The 19,381-nt window shown below is 56.0% G+C and overlaps 2 protein-coding genes across 2 annotated transcripts; one reads left to right on the top strand and one right to left on the bottom strand.

The window, feature by feature from the left end:
• Positions 1 to 5,715: 5,715 nt before the first annotated feature.
• LOC138101987 (olfactory receptor 14J1-like) lies at positions 5,716 to 6,291 on the bottom strand (the record flags this gene model as incomplete). The annotated part of the gene is made up of 1 exon (XM_068999732.1): positions 5,716 to 6,291. A coding segment is annotated over one exon (576 nt), but the record flags the coding sequence as incomplete, so codon positions are not given.
• A 10,203-nt stretch (positions 6,292 to 16,494) lies between these two features.
• On the top strand, positions 16,495 to 19,012 carry LOC138101965 (serine/threonine-protein kinase pim-1-like). Its single transcript, XM_068999710.1, is given in 6 exon segments — positions 16,495 to 17,064; positions 17,186 to 17,236; positions 17,462 to 17,805; positions 17,807 to 17,826; positions 18,472 to 18,648; positions 18,906 to 19,012. Coding segments are annotated over 6 exon segments (1,269 nt in total).
• Positions 19,013 to 19,381: the final 369 nt, after the last annotated feature.

Raw genomic sequence — 19,381 nt, 5'->3', positions numbered from 1 at the left:
TGAAGGGCTGAGGCCTTTCCCCTGCTGCTGTGCTACAGACGGATTCAGCAGCATTGCTGTACGTGGGGATACACAGCGGGACCAAAAGCAGTTGCCTTTGTAGACCCTAAGCTGAAAGGTGAAAAATCTCAAGAGACGAGGATGGAAGAGACTGGCAGGCTGCCTGTTTGCTGTGCTGCCCCACTTGTGAGCGGCCCAGCTTTGCGTGAGGCAGAGTGAGAACAAGGGGCAGCTCCCTCCCTCCCAGCCCCGCAGCCAAGGGGTCCCTCCAGTCCTGGGGCTTGGGGCACCATCAGAACCTTCCAAGCAAAGGTTATCTTTGAACTTGCTCATTCATGAAATGCGCACGGTCATGAGCGCTCTGATAGATGTATCCACCCATTAGTGAAACATGGATTGACCTTTCTGTATTTGGAAGCTGGACAAGGCCATGAAATCTGACATCTGGCCTTGTTTGGGGCTGTATGGTCCAAGTCAACTCCCTTGCTTCCTCCTTGAGCCCTGGCCAGGCTTTGGGAGAAACAAACGGGAGAATGAAACCAGATGTTCCCACGCTAGAAGTGCTGTCGGTTTGTTAGTTCAACACTATCAAAGGTGGGCCCTCTCACAGGGAGGTTGGAAGCCTCACCTGTGAGTGGAGGCACCTGCAGGAACTCCCAGTGTCCGGGAATGGCTCTCCAGTCCTTGGCTGTGACAGCTTCCCCCAGCTGATGGGTGGCTCTGGGTGATGGTAAAGTCTGAGGGTAACTGCTGCTGTCTCTTTCTTAATCCCTACGGGCAATCTTTGGTAGGGATGATTGGGTGCATTGCTGAGCTTCTCCTTTTGTGATTCTTTGCTGCTTTGAACTACAGTAAATGACGCTGATTCCTTGAGTTGGTGTCTATGTCTTTGGTGCTGACCCTGCCCACTGGTAAAACAAATTTGGTATAGTCTGGCCGGATCTCAACAAAATGCTGCTTTTTAAATGTAAGTGTAAGGAATCGGTCCCATCCAAAATTCCCGCATGGGAAGACCTTCCCTAGGGTTTGCTGGCTGTGGCGTGGGCTGAGGTCGGAGCTCCGTGCGAGCAATGAGGACGTCAATTGAAAGAAGCTGAAGCACTGGATGTATTAAAATGCATCCCAAAATTGCATATGGAAAAAGGAAAAGAACTTGTGGGTTTGGGAAGATGAGGGTGAATTTTGTTAACAGCATCTCGGAAACAGCACCAACAGAAGGAACGATTGTTGTTGAAACGCTCCCACATGGAGCGACAGAAGAAGTTTTTAATCTTGAGCTTGGATTTGTTTGAGCAAAGGAAATAATAATAATAACAACAATGAGAATAATAACAAAAAATAATGATCTACATGTATATAATATAATATAATAAAAATCGATGTTTATGTTTTCACATGTATATAATGACATTGTGAAATAATGCTCCAAATACCCATTTGTTAGCTTTGGCTGCTCAGGGATATAAGACTAAATACGCTACAGAAAAGGACTGGCCAGGACCCCAGCATCGCTGGGAGACTGTGGGAGATTGTATACAACAGATGAAGGAGGAAGGGATGAAAGTGGCTGTTTTTATAGGGTTTGCTGACGCTAGGACGTGGAATGCTTTGTCTGTTACTGCGAAAAATAAAGTGAGTAAGACTGCTGGGTTTTTCATATCCCAGACTATCCACAAGCTGCAGAACTGATTGAACAGATGAAGGGGTTGTTAAAAGAACAGTTGAAAAATATAGGAGATGGGAATGTGTCGCAATGAAAAACCCACCTCCCAGATGTGCTCCATATCCTTAACAATGGGCCCACTGGGGAAATGGAAACCCCCTGGATGCGCATGGCTGCACCCAACTTGCAAATAGAACCACGGACAGTGACACTTTGACTTCCTGGGAAATTGTTCCGGGGGTGATGGCCCCTGGCAGGGCCATCGCAGAGGCTGCAGGGCTGGACCTTTACGCATTAGAATTAATTAGGAAAAATCAGAAGCAAATGAGAGTTATCAGTACCGGCACAGGAATTCAGGTTCCTCCGGGACACTTTGGTTTGATAACTGCCCACTCAAGCTTGGCCTTGACAAGTGTTCATATGGTGGGAGGAGTGGTTGGTGCAGATTATCAAGGAGAAATTAAAGTAGTTCTGTTAAACAATAGTGAACAACACTGGATTATTCAACCCCACGGCAGGGTAGCACAGTTATTGATATTGCCAGTTTTTAAAACAACCGTGAAAAAAGGACATCCACTTCACATCACTACTGTTCATGGAGATAAAGGGTTTGGATCCACCAGTCCTAATCATGGAGCCAGAGTGTGGGTCCAGAGGCCAAATGGCCCGCCCGAGCCAGCTGAAGTAAGAGCTGTAAACAAAGACAACACTGTTTGAATCCTGAAACCTGGGTGAGAAAGATGGGCACATGTCCCTGCAGCCAAGTGTTCTGTGAGAGAACAAAGAGATGTTACAGGATATTGTTTTGCAGAGCCTGCCAGACCAAATCTCCCTGTTTGCCCCAATGGTCCCTTTGGAAAGTGCTCTGATCCACGGCGCTCGATGTGAAGACTGATGTGCCACTGAGTGAGTGACTTCTGCAGACAGAAAGGGACCACTTAACAGTGAAACTATTGTTGATCTTGTTGATTTAATGTTGTCCTTGTAATCGGAGCACTGGTTGGGAAAATAGCTTTCTAACAGCAGGAGCAGAGATAGGGAACTCATTTAACCTCAGTAATTGCTGGGTGCGTGGAAGTCCAGAAGGATCCGATGACTGGCCTTGGCTGGCCCATCTGGCCCAACCCAAATGGTGGGTTAGAAACTTGAGCACAGTTCACGATAAAAACAGAGCTCTAGACCGAGGGTGGCGATCCCCGACCGCTGCCTTTTCATAGAAAAGGCATTTCTTGCCTAAATCGGATAAAGAGGAATATGTGTAGGAAAAAGTGTCTGTGGATGGATGTTGTCTCCTGGAATAGGTTGTATGCACCCACACTGTAAACTGTTCAATTGCAGCCAGTATAAAGGGAAATGGAATCAAACTCACGGACAGCTCTTTAATCATGGCTGGGTTAAGCGTTCCGATGAAGATTGTGAAAAGATACCCTTAAAGCACTTCCCGTATGATATTTTGGCTTGTCAACAAAGAATTTCTAATACTTAAATCTAAGATTGTAGGATGAAAAGAATTGTTATGAAGGTTGCAGTTCGTCTCTAGGTCAAAGGACTGATTGAAGGAGTGAGGCCTGAACAACAGGCCCTGACTGAGGCCTGAACAACAGGCTCTGAGCCAAAGTTGACATCTAGATGAACCTTCCAACCAAATGTTCTATTTGTATCTGCTCATTAACAAAGCATTAGTAGCAATATGCTCTATGTTCATTGGTGAAACACGGATTGACCTTTCTGTATTTAGAAACTGGACGAGGCCCCATCTGGCCTTGTTTGGGGCTTTAGGATCAAACTCCCTCGGTTCCTCCTTGAGCCCTGGCCAGGCTTTGGGAGAAACCAAACAGGAGAATGAGACCAGATGTTCCCACACTAGCAGTGATGTCGGCTTGTTTGTTCAACGCTGTCAAAGCTGGGCCCTCTCACAGCGAGGTTGAAGCCTCGTTGCCCGCAAAGGTGGATGCACCTGCAGGAACTCCCAGGGTGCGGGAATGGCTCTCCAGTCCTTGGCTGTGACAGCTTCCCCCAGCTGATGTGAGGATGTGGATGATGGCAAGGCCTGAGGGTAACTGGTGCTGTCTCTTTCTTGATTACTGTACGCAATCTTTGGTAGTGATGATTGGGTGCTTTGCTGGGCTTCTCCTTTTGTGATTCTTTGCAGTTTTGCATTCTAATAACTTACACTATTCCTGAACTTGGTGTCTGTGTCTTTGGGGCTGACCCTGCCCACTGGCAAAACAGACGCTGAGGGCCCTCGGAGAACCAAAGGTGCCTTGCGACACCGTGGGGCCTCGTGTAACCAAGGGCACCCCAGTGACAGCGTGGGGCCCAAAGGAACCAAGGGGCCAGCGTGGCACTGCAAGGCCTCGTGGAACCATGGAGAGCATTGTGACACGGAGGGGAGTCTTATAATCAAGGGTCCATTGTTTTCCTCTCCCTGCCCCGGCCCCAGCCCTGCAAAGAAGCCCAGTCCTGTCTGGCCCTGCAGCAGGAACTGGAGGCACTGGAGGTGCGGGACAGTGACTCCGTGTCTGGAATGCTCAGGAGATCCTCAGCTCGGGCAGGTCCTGCAGCCCCAGGGCCCCGCTGCCCAGCACAGCAGCAGAGAGTTGGCTCTGGGGCTCCTCAGGCTGCTCCTGCTGCTATCCCAGGGACAGGGCAGCCTCTTGCCAGGGCTCCTCTGCACACACACGAGCTCCTGCTCTTCTCCTGGCCCATCCCAGCTCCCCACAGAGCCTTTCCCAGGGGAACACGTCTGTGCTGGCCTGAGCAGCCCTTGCTGTAGCCTCTGCCCTGCTGCCCACAGCCCCCGAGCTGGGGGTGCTGCTCTGCAGAGCATGGGGGCTGTGCTGCCCGGGGCCATGGGCTGCCTCTGCTGGGCTGTGCTGCTCAAGCTGGGAGACAGAGCTCTGCAGCTGATGGTGCTCCCTGCACGGACCCCCTCCCACACAGGCTCTGCTGTGGCCATGGAGGGTGCTCCGAGGTGCCTGCCTTGTTCCAGGGCTGGCGCATGGGCTGGGGCTGCCCTGGATCCTCCTCTGCAAGTTCCCAGAGGGCCCAGACTCCTTTCCCTGTACCTGCTGTGTCCCCTGGGGCTGCAGAGCTCTCATGGCTCACAGGAAACATTCAGTCCTTTATCTCTGGGTGAGCCCACCCTGGACAGGCCTGTGCCCAGGGAGCTCCACTCACGGCTGATCCCTGGCACACACTGTCCCTGCAGGTCCCCTGCGTTCTCCTGGCAGCTCCCAAGTCCCTCCAGAAGAACATTCCCCTGCCATCAGGCCTGGCACAAGCTGCAGAGCCCCAGGAAGGTTCATCACAGACCATTCACCATCTGGTGGGCACTGGCCACCACCAAGCAAAACCTGAACCACACCTGAGTCTCTTGAAGGCCACACTGGGACCCTGATCTCATCCCACTGAGCCCTGGGAGAACAAGGAACACAGGCAGCCTCTTTAGAGTCTCTTCCTTGGGCCTCTTCCTGACAGTGACTGTGCAGGGAGAGCAAAGCCTTCCTGCAGTGCCTTCAGGAGATGCCCTTTGCTGATGGAACTGCTGTGGCGGAGCCCAGCTGTGTCCCAGCTGTGCCCATGGCCTGTCCCTGCCTGTGACACGCAGCAGGACTCGCACCACCCGCACAGAGCTGTTGGCCTTACACCATCACAGCAGCTCCAAAGGAGAGAGTGGAAGTAATAAGAGAGGAGCTCTGAAAAGACCAAGCTCTGCTGCTCCCTGGCTGTGCTGCTCTGCTGGGACTCTTCCCTGCCCCACGCCTGCAAAACTGGCCCTGCCCTCCAGCTTCAGGGATGGACTCAACCAAAGGATCTTGAACAAAGACCTTGCTGATGGGTCCTTTCTTTCATGTGAATACACACAGAGCAGACTCCTCATTGACACAGTCCCTGTCAACAGTCCCATTCAGCCTGTAAACAGGGAATAAGATGCATAACAAAATCTTTTGGGTACAACATTAACATAGGAAAAGAAAAAAAGCCCCCAAAGCACCACCACCAAAACAACCTGAGAAGGCAGGCTGGGCCTCTAATGATTACACTTTAGCCTATGGAGCTGAAAACAGGCAGGTTTTTGCTTCTGGAAAGCATCCAGTCATCATTTTCCTCAGGGCATCCTTGAGCTCCTGGTTCCTCAGGCTGTAGATGAGGGACTTCAGGGCTGGAGGCAGCACCGAGTACAGAACTGGCAGTGCCAGGTCCACGGATGGGGAGGACCTGGAGGGGGGCTTCAAGCAGGCAACAAAGCCAGTGCTGAGGAACAGGGAGACCATGGCCAGGTGAGGGAGGCACGTGCAAAAGGCTTTGTGCCATCCCTGCTCAGAGGGGATCCTCAGCACAGCCCTGAAGATCTGCACATAGGAGAAAAGAAGGAACACAAATGAACCAAAAGTTAAACAGATGGAAAACACAACAAGCCCGAGTTCCCTGAGGTGGCAGTGTGAGCAGGAGAGCTTGAGGAACTGTGGGATTTCACCCAAGAACTGGCCCAGGGCACTGCCCTGGCACAGGGGCAGGGAAAATGTATTGGCAGTGTGCAGCAGAGCATTGAGAAAGCCACTGGCCCAGGCAGCTGCTGCCATGTGAGCACAAGCTCTGCTGCCCAGGAGGGTCCCGTAGTGCAGGGGTTTGCAGAGGGACACGTAGCGGTCGTAGCACTCGACGGCGGCGAGGAGGGAAAACTCTGCTGAAATGAAAAAGAGGAAGAGAGAGAGAAAGAGAAAGAGAGAAAAAGAGAGAAAGAGAGAAAGAGAGAAAGAGAGAAGAGGAAGAGGAAGAGGAAGAGGAAGAGGAAGAGGAAGAGGAAGAGGAAGAGGAAGAGGAAGAGAGAAAGAGAGAAAGAGAGAAAGAGAGAAAGAGAAAGAGAAGGAGAAAGAGAAAGAGAAGGAGAAAGAGAGAAGGAGAAAGGGAAAGAGAAAGGGGCTGTGCAGCACCTCCTGCGTAGGAGGTGGTTGTGGTGTCCCAAAATGGAATTGTGCATGGCTTTGGGGACAGTGGTGCAGATGGAGCCCAGGTCGGTGAGGGCAAGGGTCAGCAGGAAGAAGAACATGGGGCTGTGCAGGTGCTGGCCGCAGGCTCCGGCGCTGATGATGAGGCCGCTGCCCAGGAGGGCAGCCAGGGAGATGCCCAGGAAGAGGCAGAAGTGCAGGAGCTGCAGCTGCCGCGTGTCTGCCAATGGCAGCAGGAGAAAGGGGCTGATGGAGCTGCTGTTGGACATTGGCTGTGTGTGGACATGGGGACCTGTTCATGGAGAAAAGTCAGTGACAGCTTAAGGGAAACGGCTCTCAGCCAAATCAAAGCCATGTCCCACAAATGCTTCTCCTGTCACACACTGACACCTTATGGGGATTCAGAGTGTCGCCACGGAGAACGGCTTTGGCTGGCCTGGGGCCTTGCGAGAGACGAGAGACGGGGCGGGCCGGGGCCGCGTCTGGCAGGAGGCGAGACAAAGAGCAAGAGGCGAGACAAAGAGTAGGATAGTTAACGGGAGATTGGGCGAGGAGATGGTAATCTGTAGCCCTTGGAGATGTAAAACATATAACCTTAGAAGCTGAAGTTTGTAGCTGCTGAACTGTGGGTTTGGAACAGTATATAAAGATGTGACTCGTGCGAGGAAATTTGGCTTTGCATGCGGCCGGCGAAGTCCGTGTTCCATCACCGACAACACCCTTCTGTTTTTCTAGCAGATCTTCCTTCAGCTCCAGCCGCAGCCCTGCTTGGTGCTGGCTGCGTGCGACATGAGTTTCAGGGCAATTGCTCCGGGGGGTTTTATAATTCAGCCTTGCTGTGCAGAAGTGGGAGGGGGACAGCCACCTGTCCTGGTGTTACACTTTGAAACCCCAGCTAACACAAGGGCACTCCCAGGGCCCAAGAACAGGAATGGCAAAAGCTGTTAAAGTGTTCTAGAGGTTTTTACAGCTCCTCTTCATCTCCCCGGCTGACTGGTTTTGGATGTCAGAAACACTCAGCATTGCTGCTGCCCTCGGGGAGAATAGAGCGAGTTCTGTGAGGCAAGGCGGTGAGTGGAGAGTGAGGGGAGGTGCTCTGTCACTCTGTCCTGTTCCAAGATCCTCTGGGCTTTCACCCTTGTCAGACAGAGGATAATCACCCTCCCATATTTCCCTTAGAAACCATCCCAACACTGCTGAGAGCAGATCGATCCACCACAGCCCATCAAATGTCCATCCCCTTCTCGAGGTCTCAGCCCCACATTGGTAGCCAAATACACACATGGCTCATTGCACCAACCCAACAGCACTTTGTCCATCATCAAACTTCTGTGTCTCACTGTGGGGCTTTCAGGTAACACAAAGATGCTACACGACCTGTTTGCGTCCTGGAGGGAAGCTCCGAGCTTAGGGGGAATCCTCAAGAAGAAAGCCAAGTGTCCTAATGATGGCATTGGATGTAGGGAGATGGAGCTCCTTCCCTGGCTGCATTGCCCACAGCCGGGCACTGGGGACAGCGTCACCCTGAGCCAGCTGAGCCAGCTGTGCCCCCTCCCAGAGCCCCCCAGTGCCAGGCAGATGCTCCCGGCCCTGTGCTCTGCAGAGGGAACTGGGCCCGGGACCGCAGAGCTGCCCCACAGCTCTGCTGCAGCTCTGCCTGCACAGGAGGGGCTTCACGCCTTGGAGCCCCGGCCCTGAGGGCAGAGGCTTGGCTGAGGGAGAGAGGAGGGGAGGGGGCTTGTTCAGAGGGAGGGGCTGCACTCGAGGGCATCCTGTGGAGGTCTCTAAGCTCTCCGTGCCACAACATTTCTGCCTTTTGTTTTCTCTCATTGCCTGATCTTCTCTCTGCTTGCTGAAGATCTTCCTCCTGGAGATGTTTCCCTGTGCCTGATCTCTTCCTGCCAGCACTCACAGACCCCATATCTCTGTGCACTCTCCTTGGCCCTACAGAAACCTGCCTGTTTGCAGGGCACTGGCTGGGGACAGGTTCTGTTTGCAGGTGGGAGAAAGGACAGGTCAGACTAAGCCTGGCGGGTCCAGCAAAGGTGATGCCGGTGCTCTCCGTGGGCAGAGGAGTGCCTTGAAAGCACTTTAGGAAACTCCTGCAGAGCACTCAAGTTACACTTCCCATGCCTTAGGGACTCTTAAAAATGAAGAATTCCTTTATCACTTCCCCCCCTCCCATTCCGCAAGAGTAGGAAACGGAAAACACTCTCAGGAAATTTCATCTTTATAGAAAGGCTTGTCTTGGAAATATTACTGGACTGAGCCTAAGCCCTGAGCATGTCCTCATGTTCTACACCAGGGATACTCAGAGAATGTACTTCCTGAATCCACAGTCAGTGGTATGTTCCAGCTTGAGGAGATCATTTCAGGAACTGCAGCTGCTTTGTCCTGCAGCCAGAGGCTTCCTGTGTCAAGGGCTGGGAATGATTCTCCCCCGGTCACTTGTCAGCATCTTCCCAGCCCTAACTGATGGAACCCCTCTGTGCCTCTGTGCCGTGCCCGGGCTGGCTGCAGGCAGTGCCCCAGCCGCCGGAAAGGCAGATCCTGTCCCTCCCTCATTGCTCGGGACTCTTCCCGGGGCACTGGGATGTGGGCATGTGCAATGCCAAGGGCAGGACCATGGGGTGGCCCCTGCCATGCTGCTGAGCAGCAAAAAAGAGGCAATGAGGCCCCAGGGCTGCAAGGGTCACTTGTCTCCCAACTGGCCCCAGGGGCAGGGACAGCAGCCCTGGCCAAAGTGCTGCAGAAGTTGCCTCTGTCAGGGCCTTGCAGCTTCTGCACATCCCTCTGCCCTCTCCGGCCCAGGCTGTCCTACAGTGTCCGTGCCCTGTGTCTCTGTCCCTGCAGGCTGTCCTCATCCCCCCGGCTGCCCCACCTCCCCGGCCCCTTCCTTTGCTGATGGCTCTGCGGCCTGCCTGGCTCTGCCTTGGCACGCAAAGCCTTGGGCTGCTCCAGACTCCTTCTGGGGGACACGTGGCACCACAGCACTGCCCTGGGAGAGAAATTCCTTTCTCCTTGTGTCCAGTCTGGACCTCCCCAGCTGCCCTTTGCATTAATTCTTTCTTTTGCCGGCTGTTCTCTACTATGTCAAAAGGATCCACCATCTCTGAAACCACCCTTCAAGCCCTCCCAGGACTCTCCTCCACTGTCCTCAGGCTCCACTCCACTGAGCACAGAGCCCCTTTGTCCCTATGTAGTGATCATGTGCTTGAGGCCACGGGCACCTGGACAAGAAGGTCGGTTCTTTTCTACAGGAAGGAAACCACAGAACCCCAGTGTTTTGAAGGCAGATGAGAGGCAGCCACCAGAGGCCAAGGCAAGCCAGACCTGTCTGTCCTTGCAGCTTCTGTCTGAAAGCAACCCTTGGACATATGGGGAGTTTTGGAGGTGGAGTTCCATTTCAGCTGTGGGTGCCTGGACCGGAATGACAGCTCTTCTCCCCAGGAAGGAAAGGGCAGAGCCCCAGGGTTTCAAAGGCTGATTAGTGGTGGCTCAAGGAGGCCAAGGCCAGCCAGACCTGTTTGTCTTGGCAGCTTTTGTCTTGGAGCGATCCTTGGATAGAGGGAATTTGGGAGGCCAAATCCCAGTTTTGTCCATGGACGTCTGGCCAAGAAGGACAGTTCTTTTCCATTGGCAGAAAAGTGAGGAGCCCCAGTGTTTCAAAGGCAGATGAGAGCTGGCCCTCAGGAATGCAAGGGAAGCTGGACATTCCTGGCAGCTTTTGTCTGGGAGCTATTCCTTGGATAGATGGAATTTCAGAGGTGGATTCCCAGTTTTGGCCATGGATGGCTGGACTTGAAAGATGTTTTTTTCCATGGGAAGAAAAGCACAGCCCCCCACCCCGTGTTTTGAAGGCAGATGAGAGGTGGCCCCTAAGAGGCCAAGGCCAGCCTGAGCTGTCTGTCCTGGCAGGTTTCACATGGGAACAATCCTCGGATAGAATCAAATTTGGAGGTAGAATCCTAATTTCAGCCATGGGTCCCTGGAGGAGAAGGACAGTTCTTTCCCACAGAAAGGAAAGCAAGGAACTCCAGCATTTCAGGGGCAGATGAGAAGCAACCCTCAACATGCCAAGGTCAGCCGGACCAGGCAGGTGGCCCCAGGGGGCCAAGCCAACCAGTCCTGTTCCATGTTCTTTGGATCCTTGGGGCCCTGCAGCATCACAATTTTGTTCCCCTGAGGCCCAGCAATATCACAGTGGTCTCCTTGGCTCTACAGCGGCACAAAGGCCCCTTGCTTCCATGAGGCCTTGCTGTGTCCAAACGGTTTCCTTGCTTCCATGGGGCTGCAAAATACCACTATGGCCCACTGGTTCCATGAGGTCACAGAGTGTCACAGTGGTCTCCATGATTCCATAAGGTCCTGCAGTGTCACAATGGCTCCTTGGTTCTATTGGGCTCCCCAGGATCACAGTGGCCCCTTGGTTCCACAAGGCCTGGCTGTGTCACACTGGCCCTTTGCTTCCATGAGACCTTGCAGTGCCACAATGGTTTCCTTGGTTCTATGAGGCCCTGTGGTGTCACAATGGCCCCTTGATTCCATTGGGCCTCTTACTGTTACGTAGTTCTTAGTTCCGTGGTGCCCTGTAGTGTCACAGTGGTCTCCTTGGCCCCATGGTGCCACGCAGTGTCCCAAGGGCCCCTTGGTTCTATGAGGCCTGGCTGTGTCACAATGGCCCCTGGCTCCCATGAGGCCCTGTGATGTCACAATGGTCTCATTGGTTCCACGAGGCCCTGCAGGTCCACAATGGCCCTTCGGTGTCACAAGGCCTTGAAGTGTCATAATAGTCTCAGCGGGTTCCCCCGCTGCTTCACAATGGCCTCCTTGGTTCCGTGATGCCCCGTAGCGTAACAATGGTATCCTTGCTTCCACACAGTCAGAATGGCCCCGTGGCCTCATGGAGCCCCACAGTGTCACTGCGATCCCCTTGATTCCACGAGGCCCTGCCGTGCTACAATGACCCCTTGGTTATACAAGGCCCTGCGGTGTCACAATGGCCCCTTGGTTCTGAAGTGTGCAAGAGCCTAATCATAGGAGAAAGGCTCCAAAAAATGCTTTGTCATTATCACTGCTCAGCACCAGAAAGGCTTCAAAAGTGCTTCGTCATTATGGCTGCTTATCATAATCACTTTTGAACGCCTGGAAACTACGTGCCGTACGGGCCGTGCATAGCCCGCCTGGAGGCCCATAAAAAGGAAGGCAAAACTGGTGCAAAATGTGGAGGCGAAAGCGAAAGGTAGAATCCCTGCCCTTTGCCTTTCCCCACACCACCACCATCGCCAGCCACGAGACACCCTGAGGCCTCCGGGAGCCGACGCCGCCCGCCTGGGGAGAACCCCCCAATCCTTCACCCTGGACTGAAATCCCGAGTGAGCTGTGCAACCCCTACCCCTGCTCCTTCGTCCCAGGCGGACCGAGGTTCAGCTGCAAGCATGGAGCCTGCATCTCGGAGGACGGGCCGCCGCTTTCCAGCCAAACTGCTCCAGAGATGGGAAGAGGCAGATAAGACGCTTCAAACAGCAGGAAAAAAAAAGGCAAAAACTTCTCCACTTCCCCCACCCTGTCTCAGCAGCAACAAAGGTAGCACAGTGTGGTGGTGACTTATCCTATGCTTTTAGAGTAACCTTGGCTTTTTCTAACTCTTCTCTACTTTTCTCCTTCTTTCTCTTTGCCTCTCTTACCATTAGATAAACAGATACCCATTTTTTTGGCACCAACATTTAATCTCGTTTGGTTTTAATCTCGTCTCTGGGAATATTTTGAACCTTCAAAGTTCTTTCCTTTTTATACTCAGAGATTTTGTTTTCTTTGCCCTTCTGGGTGTAAATCGGATAGTAACAAAGTGTCATAATGGTCTCCACGCTTCCATGAGGCCCCACGATGTCACAATGGACTTTTGGTTCCATGAACTTTCGTTCTGTCAGCAACAGTCTCCTTGGGTCCGCAGTGTCACAATGGACCCTTGGCTCCATGAGGTTCAGTAGCGTAACATGGACGCCTTGATTCCATGAGGTCGTGTAGTGTCACAATGATCTCCTTGCTTCTGCGGCCCTGCTGTGTAACAATGGGCCTGTGGTTCCATGAAGTTCTGTACTGTCAACCATGATCTCCTTGCTTGCACAACTGACCCTTGGTTCCATGAGGCGCCTGGCCTCCAACAGCCTCTAAGAGACCCTTATGGCCCCTCAAGGCCCCTCACAGCCCCTCATGACCCCTCGGTGCCCCTCACAGCTCCCCAGGGCCCCTCATGGCAGCTCACAGTCCCTCACAGTTCATGGCCCCTCATGACCCTTCACAGCCCCTAACAATCTCTCATGGCCCCTCACAGCACCTCATGGCCCCTCATGGCCCCTCACGGCCCCTCACGACTCCTCACGACCCTTCACAGCCCCTAACAAGCCCTCATGGCGCCTCACAGCCCTTCACAGCCCCTCATGGCCTCTCACAGCCCAAGGCATGGGACTCCTTCCGAAGGAGAAGAGATCGGGCTCTGCTTGTTCTCCTTTTATTTTGGTCACTTCACAGTGATGAGTAAAGGAAAGCTGAAATGGAGCCTTTCCCCAGCATTTCCCTCTGGGATAATTGCGGGGCTGAAGCTCTGTGCTGGCGCTGGCCCATGTGTGAACATCGCTGCAGCCCCCCACAGCCTTTGCTGTCCCCCGTGTCCATTCCCTGTCCCTGAGACCCGCCCAGCTCTGGCAGCAGCAGGAGCCACCGCGCAGTGGGCCCTGTACCGGCACAGCCGGGGCTCCTGGCCAAGAGCAGCAGCAGCACCAGCTCCTTCCCACCTGCTTGTGCCTCGGCTTCCCAAGAGGTTTTTCCCGGTGAATTTCTGGACTAGAGACACAATCAGCCACAAACAGACCTGATTCCTCAGAGCCCGGCTGTGCTGCCCTGATGCAACCTTCAGAGAAAGAAAGGATCGGGTTCCAGCACTGTTCCCAGCACCGTTTCACTCATCCTCAGGTGACAGCAGGAGGCTTTTCTTGCGTTTGCCTTGGGAATTACAGATCATGGCTGCTCTTCCCCCTCTTCTGGTTGCCACTTGAATTTTATCTGAAAAACTGCAATTGCCTCTTTTGATCGGTGCTAGCCACAGTGCTTTTCTGATGGGGAATTCAGATGCTTTGTTGCAGGCATCCTGATTAGCAGATCTTGAAATGTTCACAGGTCTATAAGCAAAAAGTCGAGGAGAATGAAAGCCATACAGGCCACATTCACAGCGCTCAAACACAGCCCTTTTGCTGGTGCTCTTGAAATAGAATCAGCTGCCAGAGGCCAGCACAGAAATTGCCTCTGGAGTGTGGAATGAAACGAAAAAATCCACCGGGAGAAAGAGGAAGCAGAACTTCTGCACTCGCTTCATTGCTTCTTCCCAGCAGCAGGAGACGTGGATGTCCAGAGGTACGTCCCGCTGCTGCTGACCACAGTGAGAGCACAGCCTGCTGCCCAGTCCCAGCGGGAACCCGAGCCCAGCCCGGGGAGCTCCCGCAGCGTCGGCAGCTCAGCGGACGCGGTGCCAGGGCCGCAGCCCCGGGAACACGCCCGCCCATTGTGGGGCAGCGGCGCAGGCCCAATGTCCTGCGGCCCAAACTTGCTGCTGCTGCTGCTGCTGCTACGCAAGGCCCATCCTTCTCCCCCTGCTCCTCTCCCAGCACGGCGCAAATTGCACCTCGCGGGATGCTTCCCCGGAGGCTGCTCAGGCGCCCCGCTCCTCTTTCACCTGAGCGTCACTGCAGAGGAATCTTTGGCGCACTTCCGTAAGCCCGGGCCTCTCGCTTCGTGCTGAATCGGGGATGCAAATGGCCTTGTTAGGAAAGTCAAAAGCCAAGGGAACGGATTAGGAATTATTTGAAAAAACTACCCTTCTTCCAGGCAAGGTACACCAAGTCATTTCCCGCATTTCTCCTTTGCTGATTCTTTCAGTCGCCTGCTCGGCGGGCTCCAGCTTCTTCTGCTGCTTCCTGTGAACCGATTGCACTCTCGATTTGAGCACCAACGCACCAGATGTGCAAGCATCTACGCTGAACTCAGAAACCAACTGCCTCTGTCAGACCATTTTCACAGTCCAGCTCACTTGCAAGATGTCCACTGAGAGCTTGGAAGGATTAGCCCCCAGCTCTCCACTTCTGGCTGCAGGCTCCGGAGATTCTTTCTCTCCATTCAGCCAGCCTAACAATTGCTGCTACCCCCTCCTCCTGTTTCCTTAGCCTACAACAGTAACGACGAAAACCTTACCCACGGCACAACTCGCTAGTCCACCAGGAGGAGAAAGGACAAGTTGTCAAGCTCTCAAAACCTTGGTCCTGCTTTGCTGCAAGAGTCCTGCTGCACGCACAGTGTGGCAAGCCAAGAGAAGCTGCATGTGATGGCACATCTTGTGACAGGAGCTCCAGCTCGGTCTCCAGGAAAGGGTCTTGAAAAGAGCAAACATCACTGTGGACAAGATTCTTGCAAAAGCAAAACAGCTTCCCAGAAGGGACATGCAAACGGAAAGAAACAACCCAAGATGTTCCCGTATACTATTAATTGCTTCCCTTCTATGCTCCCCTTTTCTGTCTTGCACTAGTTCTACCTCACAGTCCTTCCAAACTGATCTTATCTCAAACACCTAGGACTTAGCAAGTTTGAGACACTCTACAATACCAAGAGCTACACACAGCTTGCCTTCTCCCTGTTTGGCTTTGAAAGCAATGCTGGAGACCCCAGAAGCCTGCCAAGGGAAGATTTTAGAGCCCAGTGCCTTGCTCGGCTCTGGCTTCTAGAGACAGGGCATGTGCTCCCATGGGACTGCACCCTCAGCAGTGACAACAGACAGCAGCAGCAACAAAGGTGATTCCCATGACACTGTCGCAGGGCTCAAGACTCCGTGTCTTGGCTTCACATGGCAAAGCTCACTGTCTGTTTGGACAGACTCAGCATCCAAACTAGTCTGCTTTTCTACCTGTGTCAATGAACAGCAGGAGAGGGAAACCAGCCAGCAGTTTCTTTGCAGAGAGGGCCTTTGTTCCAGGCTGAAAGTGCTGGATTGGCAGGGAGGAGGCAAACAGCTGAGAGCTTAGCTGCTCTATTGGACCGGCATCAGAACTCAGCAAAAAGAGTGTTTCCACTCTTTTATTTGAAGCCTCCTATCGGCAGTCTCCGATTTTCACCTGGAACCGGACAAGAAAACAGCAACAGCCCTGGCGACGAGGGCACCGCGCCGGGCACGGCCCCGCCGCTCGCACTGCCCACGCCGAGCGGCCGGGGAGCAGCGCTGCACCGCGCAGGGGCTGCACGTCTCCCTCCTCACGTCCTGCTCTGCCCTCCCACGGGGCTGCCTCTGCCTGGCGCTGGCAGGCTCCTCATTCAGCACTTTGCTCTGCTCCAGGCGAAAAGCGCGGACAGCGCTTTGGTTGCTCGCGAGCAAGAGACCGCGGCGCGGGGCGAGCCAGCAGCAGCAGGGGCAAGTTGCAAGACTGCCGCAAGGAAGAGTTACAATCTGGTGAAGAAGAAGCTAAACAAGACGGTGCGTTTGGCGCGGCTGCGGGAGGAAGAGATGCTCCGGGACTCCGCTTCGGCCCCGGAGCGGCCCGTGCTGGCGCGGGGCGCGCGGGGCTCGGCCGCGGGGCGCGTGGGGCAAAAACGGACACCCGGGCAACAGACACACGGACACGCGGACCAACGCTCCCAGCGCTTCGGCGGCAGCAGCGGCAGCGGCAGCAGCGGCAGCAGCGGCAGCAGCAGAAGAGCAATACAAGAGCAGCGGTTCTCCAGACCCTCTGCGTTCCTTCTCCTGTTCCTCCTCTCCTTCTCCCAGTGTCCCGCATCCCCTGTCCCGCTCTCCCTTCAGTGCTCCACCCCCTCCGCCCCTTCCGCGGCCTCCCTCTCCCCATGCCAGGCCGGGCCATGCGCCCGGCCCGCCCCCGGCCCCGGGCGGGGCTGCGCCCTCCCCGCCCCCGGGCGTCCCGCCGCGGTCTCGCCTCCGCCCGGCTCTTGCCCTACTGGCGGTGGCGCCGCTGGGCGGGCATCAGTGCCTGCCTCTTGGGCAGCACTGTTAGCCTCTGGCTCCGGCTGGCCCGGCCCCGGCCCCGGCCCCGGCCCCGGCCCCGGCCCCGGCCCCGGCTCCTCCCGGGACCCGCCGAGGAGACAGACGGCGCGGCCGCTCCCGCCGCGTCCGCAGCGTCTTCCCCGGTCCGAGCTCTTCCGCTCGGCAGCGCGGCCCCCGCCCCCGAGCCGCCGGTGTCCCCTTCGAAAGAGGCAACATCTGGGGATACCCGGCCCGGGGCGGTTGAGGGGCGCCCGGCGGCCGTTTCTGGCCCCGGGCCGAGCGCTGACAGCCGCGTCTCGCCGGCAGGGAATGCGCTGCAGGGCCTGAGGGAGCGCTACCTGGAGGGTTCGCTGCTGGGGCGCGGCGGCTTCGGCAGCGTCTTCGCGGCCACGCGGCTCTCGGACGGCGCCCCGGTGAGTGGCGGGGCCGGCGGCGGGCGCAGGAGGCGGGGGGCGGAGGAGGGCGCAGGAGAAGGAGGATGGGGCTCGGCAGGGCGGGCGGCGAGCTCAGCCCGCTGCTCCCCTTGGCTTGCAGGTGGCCATCAAATGGGTGCCACGGACCCGCATCCGTCATTGGGGCGAGCTGGTGAGTGAGCGGGGGGGATGGGGTGGGGGTGGTGGGCAGCGGGAGAAGGCGGGGCGTGACGGGCGGTGATGAGCCGAGGCCCGGGAGGGTGGAAGGCGCCAGGACGCCTCGGGGGAGAGCGGGCGTGGGGGCAGCGGAGGGCGCAGAGCATCCCGGGCTGGGCGAGGGCTTCCCGAGCCCTGGCACGGCATCAGCCCCACTGACGGCATCGTGCTCCTCCCGCAGCCCAACGGCACCAGCGCACCACTCGAGGTCGTGCTGCTGGACAAGGTGTCCACCGGCTTCCCTGGTGTGGTGCAGCTCCTCGAGTGGCTCGAGCTCCCCAGCAACGTGGTGCTGGTGATGGAGCGGCCGGAGCAGTCTCAGGACCTGCTCCATTTCATTCGAGCGCGGGGCTTCCTGTCAGAGGAGGTGGCACGGGAGCTGTTCCGCCAGGTCCTGGAGGCCGTGCGGCACTGCACCAGCTGCGGGGTCCTTCACAGGGACCTGAAACCAGAGAACATCCTGGTTGACCTGGCCACGGGCCAGGCCAAATTGATTGACTTTGGCTGCGGCACCTACCTGCAAGACAGCCTACACCAGCTTTGCAGGTGAGTCCTCGCTGGGGTAGGCTCCCGGTGCCGGCATCTCGCGGCCCAACCTGGCTGTGGCAGCGGGGATTCTCCCTTTTGATGCCAGTCATGGGACCGAGTTTTCAGTCCAGTTGCTTTTGAGTGCGGGTGGCCGGGGGGGCCATCTTCCAGCCCTGCTGGCAGCCTTTGCCAGCCACTCTGCCCAGGACTGGCGCTGGGGCTGGGGCAGCCAGTGTGACAAAAACACACCCGTGGGTGGGGGTCGCAGAGAGGGGGGGGCCAGAAGCTGTGCACCCGCCGGTTTGGTGTGCAGGCAAGAACCGGCTTGGACTGCTCAGCTCGCCTTGTTTGCCTTGGCTTCAGAATGTTTTTTTGGGGCAATGCAGGCAGGGAGGGTGAAGGCATGGTTTTCCCACCCCCGGCACTGAGCGGGTTTTCCCTTTGCATGGAATGCTCGGGCCTTGCCCGGGCTTCCGCTGCCCTCTTGTGACACCGGTGGCTTCTTTTACAACCCCCAGTTTGTCCACAAGTCACAGGCGCTGGCGAGAGGGCAGCGGGTCATGCCGCGTGCCACCGGTGCGGCCCCCGCGTGCCCAGGGATGCTGGGGCGAGGCTCCGGGAGCAGGCAGCATCCCGCTAATGAAGTGCCTCTCTATTCCGTAGGAACACCATCGTACAGCCCCCCGGAATGGACCCATTTTGGCTGGTACTACGGCGAGGCAGCTACCGTCTGGTCCCTGGGCATCGTGCTGCACCAGATGGTCTGCGGGCAGCACCCGTTCCCGAAGGGCCGGAACATCAGCTGGGGCCAGCTGTCGCTCCCAGAACGGCTCTCTCAAGGTGGATGCTCATCCCTGCGGCACGGGGGGAATAGCAGTACTGGGAGACAGCAGCGGGCTCATGAGCATCCCGCTCTGGCAGCTGCCGAGGAGGTGGCACATGCCTCGCTCTCCTGCTCTCCTCCAAAACAAAGAATGGATGGGAAAGTTCAGGCACAGCTCGGAGCCCCCATGGCATGGCCTGGGCATGGCAATAGTGGGGCAAAGCGGACAGGAGCCTTCTGCAACTGACCGGCGCTTTCTGGTTTCTCCCCACAGACTGCAAGGAACTGATCAGATGGTGTCTGTCCCTGCACTCCTTGGACAGGCCCTCATTAGAAGACCTGTCGTGTGATCCTTGGCTGCAGGATATTCATCATCCATAGAAGAAGGGAGAGAGCCACAGGCACACTTTGATCCAGGGAGCCGGTAAGTTACAGCTCCACACGTGCCTTGGCCAGAAGAAGCCAAGAAATGCAGGCTTTTTTGCCCTGCCTGTATCGCTGCGCAGGGGTCGTCAGATGGGGACCTGCAGCCCTTGTGCTGGCGCTGAGCTGCTCTTCCCAGCACTGGTGGCCGCCGTGCAAGCTGCTTTTGCTTGTCCTGCTTCACTGACAGCCGGGGCCCTGGGCGGGGCACTGACAGCCTGCTCTCAGCCGCAGGGAAGAAGGAGCCCCTGGAGAAGCTGTACTCCTGCTGCTGCTGGAGACATGGAGGGCGACGTCAAGGATGGCAAGCTCTTCCTCGACCTGGCC

The sequence above is a fragment of the Aphelocoma coerulescens genome, unplaced genomic scaffold (assembly GCF_041296385.1).
Source record: "Aphelocoma coerulescens isolate FSJ_1873_10779 unplaced genomic scaffold, UR_Acoe_1.0 HiC_scaffold_60, whole genome shotgun sequence".
Lineage (NCBI taxonomy): Eukaryota > Metazoa > Chordata > Aves > Passeriformes > Corvidae > Aphelocoma > Aphelocoma coerulescens.
This window is presented reverse-complemented; position numbering and strand designations above follow the sequence as displayed.